The sequence below is a fragment of the Myotis davidii genome, unplaced genomic scaffold (genome assembly GCF_000327345.1).
Source record: "Myotis davidii unplaced genomic scaffold, ASM32734v1 scaffold327, whole genome shotgun sequence".
NCBI lineage: Eukaryota > Metazoa > Chordata > Mammalia > Chiroptera > Vespertilionidae > Myotis > Myotis davidii.
Genome location: NW_006298628.1, coordinates 3,995,731 through 4,001,102, shown reverse-complemented (window position 1 = coordinate 4,001,102; position 5,372 = coordinate 3,995,731). Strand labels below are relative to the sequence as shown.

Sequence of the window (5,372 nt, the reverse complement as noted above, 5' to 3'; positions counted from 1 at the left end):
GCCGGTCCCTTTCCCCCCCAATCCCTGGACTGGGCGCCCCGCCCCCGCCCAGCCCCCTAAGCGGGGCCCCGCGGAAAGTTTGGCTCCAGGGAGGACGCGAGCGGCCCCCCGGCCACTGGGGTCTCTGTCCTCCCGGGGGCAGCCGGGGCGGAGCGGGTAGAATGGAAATTCCGGGGAAGGTTGATCGCGGCCTTTCCTATCGCCAGCGGAGGCGGGAGGGGTCTGACCGACTGCCCCTTCCTTCCCCAGGCCCTCCTGCTGCTAGCTGGGTGCGGGGGGTGGGTGTGGGGGGGCCTGGGCGAGTAGACACCCCTGTCCTTCCTGTCTTCGCGTTGGGCCCAGGCATGCCTCCCCCCTCCCCCAGGCCCCCCTCTGCCCAGAATCGCTCCGGATGGCTGGAAGAGGCCGGGGTGGTGAATGTGCCTGTAAATATTGTGGAAGTGCCCCCGGTCTTTGTCTCTCAAGAGTTACCCCTTAATCCCCCACCCTCACCCCTGTTGCCTCAGTCTCTCCAGGGCTTCCTGTAGGGGGGAGGGGAGGGGGCGTCCCTTGGTCGCCTCCCACTTCATTCTGATGCCTCCCTCTCTGGGCCTCTTGCAGTTTGCATCTGTTCCTGAAACTCTTTCTCTCCTTCCTCCCCCTTCCTCTCTGTTCCAAGGTGTTAGCACTTGGGAAAGAAGCATAAAGCCGGCTCTGTTGGTGAGGTTTTCCCAGGGGTTCCCTCCTTTGGAGTTGGGGTTGCGTTCGTTCTTAGAGCCGTCTTTGGAATGAGGCAGGGAACAGACCTGGGACTTAGCATCCAGACACTGTGTAGCTTGGGGTTCAAGTTGAAGTCCTGGGGGTGGGGGTGGGGGCGCAGGAAGGGAGGGGGCTCTCTGCTGCCCTGGCCTTGCCAGAGAGATGTTGGTGGATGGAGCTGTTGCCATGGGAATGGAGACAATCTGACCAGGAAGAGGTTATATCTTCGTGCAGGTCAGATGCCCACCCCACTCTTCCAGGCTCTGGCCCCCAGAGTGGAGGTGAGGAGCCGCACTGTCTTTGTTGCCAGGAGACCTGTGTTATAATTTACACTGGGTGGGCCAGGGATGCACAAAAGGCTAGTGTGTGTTTGCAGCTCTGGTTTCAGCCGGGATGGCTGTCAGACTGTGTGCTCCTGGATGGGGGTGGAGGTGGCTGTATGCATCTGGCCAGTGTGGGCCGGGCTCTGGTCTGGCCCTGTGTGATGGGGCGTGTCTGTGCGTGTGTCTGGCCAAGTATCTATCTGGCTGTGTGTGTGTGTGTGTGAGCGCGCGCACGTGCTGTGTCTCTGGCCTTGTGTGTAGTGAGTGTGAGGGAGATGGAGGAGGTGTGTCTGGCTGTGTGTGTATATTTTGGGTTTTTGTCTTTGTTTGATCTTCGGAAGCTAGGAGGTGGGGAAGGGAGGGAGGATGGAGTGAGCCCAGCGCCGGGAGGCTAGAAGGCTTTTTTTTAGTGCTCTTGTCGGGGAGTAGATCCTCATCCAGGGAAGATCGAGGGGTTGACCGTGCTCCCAGGTGGACTGCCCACGTGCCTCCCACATCCATGGGGCTCACACAGTTGCACCTACACTGTTGGGAGAGGAAAGGACTCCTGTATCCTGGGGTCTGAGCCTTGACAGTGCACCCTGGTTCGCTGTGCTTCTGGACAGCCTCAGTTTCCCCATCTGCACCATGGAAGGGGGATGAGGGCTCTGCTCCGTCTTCGTACTTCAAGGTGAGAATGTGTGCTGATTGTCATCTTTGGCCAGATGAGACCCGTCCCAGGAGGCTCACCGAGTGGTCTGTCTTCCAGGGAACGGGGCGTCCTACATCGCCCTTCCTGGGTGGAGGAAGGCCAGGCTTATTGGCCGAGGTGCCAGTGTGTAAGGAGCACTGGACTGGGAGCCAGTCTATTCCTAGGACTGCCACTGTGTTGCTGTGTAACCTTAGGCAAGCCACTGCTTTCTGAGTTTCTTCATCTGTAAAATGAGATGATGGACAGATGCTTTCTAAGACTCCCTCTCCCTCTGCCAGTCTAGACGTCTGGATGTGTGACCTTGAGTGACTTTTCCCCAGACCTGGGGGTTTCCTAGTGAGGGAGTCGGGCTACTTTCATTTGGAGGAAAAGAACGCTGCACCTGTGCATCCAGGGGAGCAGAGGGGTTCTGGGTTGTCCGGGATTGGCTGTTTCTGCAGGGGAGCGTGAAAGGAACTGGTGGCAAAAGAGGCCTAAGTCTTGGGGGAGCTTCTGGAAAGAGCTTGGTTAAAACAAAGAGATGCAGGGTGGTCTTTATCAGTAGGGGACTTTGAGGACGAGGAAAGACAAATGCCAGGCTTGAGAGGCAAGGAGTGGGAATTGGGTGCTGGTCAATCTCCTTTCCTGCCTCTATAGCCGAGACCAGGGGCTGCAGGGGCTCCCAGGCCAGAAGCATGGGCCGCCCAGCGGTTGTGCCCTTGTAGAGTCAGTGGTTTGGGGACAGGAGACACTGAGGGACTTGGCCCCAGTTGGGGGAAGGCATTGGAGGTGGGTGATGGCACTCGGGCCCACTGTGGGGATATGGTTGGGGCTGACCTGTTAGAGCCCCCGGAACTCCACACAGGCCACTTCCTAGTGGCCCTTGGCTTCCCTTTTCTGCTTCTTGGATTTGTCTCTCCTTCTCTGTTCCCCTTGGGCTATTCTCATCTCCCAGCCTCTTTCTTTTTTCCTTTTTTTTTTTTTTTGATGTATTTTTATTGATTTCAGAGAGGAAGGGAGAGGGAGATAGAAACATCAATGATGAGAGAGAATCACTGATCGGCTGCTTCCTGCAAGCCCCACACTGGGGATCGAGCCCACAACCCGAAACCTTGACCGGAATCGAACCTGGGACCCTTCAGTCTGCAGGCCGATGCTCTATCCACCGAGCCAAACCGGCCAGGGCTCCCCGCCTCTTTCTTAAAGTGATGATGCTGACGGTCCAGCCACCTATCACCCCATTTCCTTCTGCTTCTCACAACACACCAGCCAGTTGCAGCTGGGGAGGAATTGGGTGTCAGTTGTAGGGCCCTGAGTCTTCCTGGTGGAGGGGATGAGATGGGGAGGAGGTCCTTGGGGGAACAGGTAACCATGGCAATCAGGTGAGGAACCAATCCTGGCTTCTCCCCAGCCCCAGAGGTAACAATCTGAGAGTCTGGGGATGGGGTGGGTGGAGCAAGGAGAGTCACAGGGGGGCTCATTTCTTAAACGGGAGACACGGGAACATCTCATTCCTCTATAGACACCACAGCTCTCTCCTTCACCTGCACATCTAGAAAGGACCGTGAGGGAGACTCAGTCTGAAGGCTCACAAATGCTCATGGGAGGGAGAGGGTGAGGGGTAAGGCCATGTGCCCAGGAGCGCCTGTGTGTTGAGCCCATAGTCTGCTTGGCAGCCACTAGATGGGAATTCTTAACAGTAAGTGTCTGAAAACACAAGTGTGTGAATGAGGCGGCCGGGCAGTGTGAAGCGCTACGTGTTTGTGTGCATGTACGTGTGTATGTGAGAGAAGGAGAAGGGGGCGTGACATTCACTGATGGCAGCCTGGACCCCCCAGCATTATCAGAGCCCCAAACGCTTTGTTCCTGGCTGTGCACGCACACGGGTGCATTTGGACACGGACACAGACACGTAGTCATACAAAGTACCTTTGGAGGCCCAGACAGCACGCATGCATCTGAAATGACACACACCCAGTGAGACGACCACTCGGAGTTTGTTCTTTCCTCTGGATGGTTGTAATAATATTTGGGCATCTTGCCAGGAACGAAGTTACCATGGAAACAACCAAACAGTGGAGTCACCAGCAAGCCTGCTGCCTAATTGTGAAGGGGGAACCCGTGCAGGGAAGGCAGAAGGCGTCCACCCTCTGTGTGTGGCCAGAGCCGCCTTCCGCTGGCCGGGCCTGCGGGTCTCAGCCGCTGCCTCCCTGCTGGCTGGCTCTCTGGGCTGGCTCTCTGGGCTGGCTCGCTTGCTTGTTCCGCTCTGTCTGCCCTGCTCGTTGGTGTCTCTCCCATGTGTGGCCTTTGTGTCTCTCCATCTCTTTCGGTCCCCGGCCAGCCTCTGTGGGCTGTTTGGGTCCTGGCCAAGCTCATCCTGGGGTCTCTATAGAAACTGCTGATCCCGGCTGTGAATTTCTGCTCCTAGAAAACCCAATGCGGTGTCTTTAGAAACGTCTCTGGAAAGGAGAGAAGGGTGTGTGTTGTAAAGGAGCGTCCAGACTTGGCCGCCCTCTCAAGCCCCACCCCTTGGGCTTTCACTCTGGGAAAGAGGAAGAAGGGAGGGGCCACCCCTTCTCTGTGCAGCTTTGATGCTTTTATGTCAAGAAGAACATCAGCCAAACCAGAGCTGGGCTTTGCCTGACCTCCCGGGACCCTGCCAGAGCCTGGCTGGGTGCTCAGGTGGGCTGGGGACAGGGAACTCTGTGTCCAGGCTTGGCAGGCACCTCCCAGCCTGTGGCAGGTGGCAGAGGAGGCGTCACCAGGTGGGAGGTGGTGGGTGGCAGTGCCCACGTGGGGACATCACTGCGTGTGCATGGGGCGGGGGTCCTGGATGTGTGTGCTTGTGGGCGCAGGTGGAGCTGCGTGTTCCTCAGTGTTTCCTGCGTGGGCGTCAGGCCTGGAACCGGCGTGGTCAGTAGACTTCCAGGTTGCTGCTCTAGGGCCGGGGCTGGATGCAGAGCCAGAGGGCAAGTGATGGGGGGGCCCCTTCAAACTTCCAGCTGCCTGGAGGAGGGGCAGACGGGACGGAAGGAGGGTAGGATGGAGTAGCATCTGGAGGGGGTGAAAGGGGCAGGGACAATTTATTCTTTCTCTTCTTTTATTTCCTGGAGGTCTAGCTTATTTGAGTTTTCCTCCTAGCTCCTAGCACTCCCTTGAGTGAATATGAATTGGGATTACGGGGATATTTTAAAAGTCTGTTCTCTTCCATTTTCCTGCCTCCCCCCGTCCTTTGGAAAGTTGGGTAGTACATTTCCTGCTGCTCCTGAGGTGGAGCTGATCTTGTTGCTCGAGGTGGGGTGACCCTCCAGAGCCGCCGGCACCCAGAGGGGTCCAAAAAGAACCGGGCCCTGACGTGCACCCAGTCCAAGGTCGAGAGGAAGGGCCTTGGCCTCAGAGAGGATGTTGGATCTCTGGGTTTGCTAATTCCACTTTTACTTCCCAGGGTGACGCTCCCCAGCCCCCCAGCCCCCTCCCCGGCATCATGCATCGGACCACACGGATCAAAATCACGGAGCTGAACCCTCACCTCATGTGCGCCCTCTGTGGGGGGTACTTCATCGATGCCACTACCATCGTGGAGTGCTTGCATTCCTGTGAGCTGGGTAGAGGGGCTGCCTCTCAGGATGGGCAGCTTCTGC

General features: G+C 57.6%; 1 protein-coding gene across 2 annotated transcripts in view; it reads left to right on the top strand.

Moving 5' to 3' along the window:
- Positions 1 to 4,834: 4,834 nt before the first annotated feature.
- Positions 4,835 to 5,372, top strand: part of PCGF2 (polycomb group ring finger 2) — a 4,472-nt gene continuing 3,934 nt past the window's right edge. For both annotated transcript variants that reach the window (XM_015570884.1, XM_015570883.1), the window contains exon 1: positions 4,835 to 5,327. In XM_015570884.1, the coding sequence (XP_015426370.1) occupies positions 5,216 to 5,327 (112 nt within the window). In that variant the 5' untranslated portion in view covers positions 4,835 to 5,215. The remainder of the gene's footprint in view (positions 5,328 to 5,372) is intronic.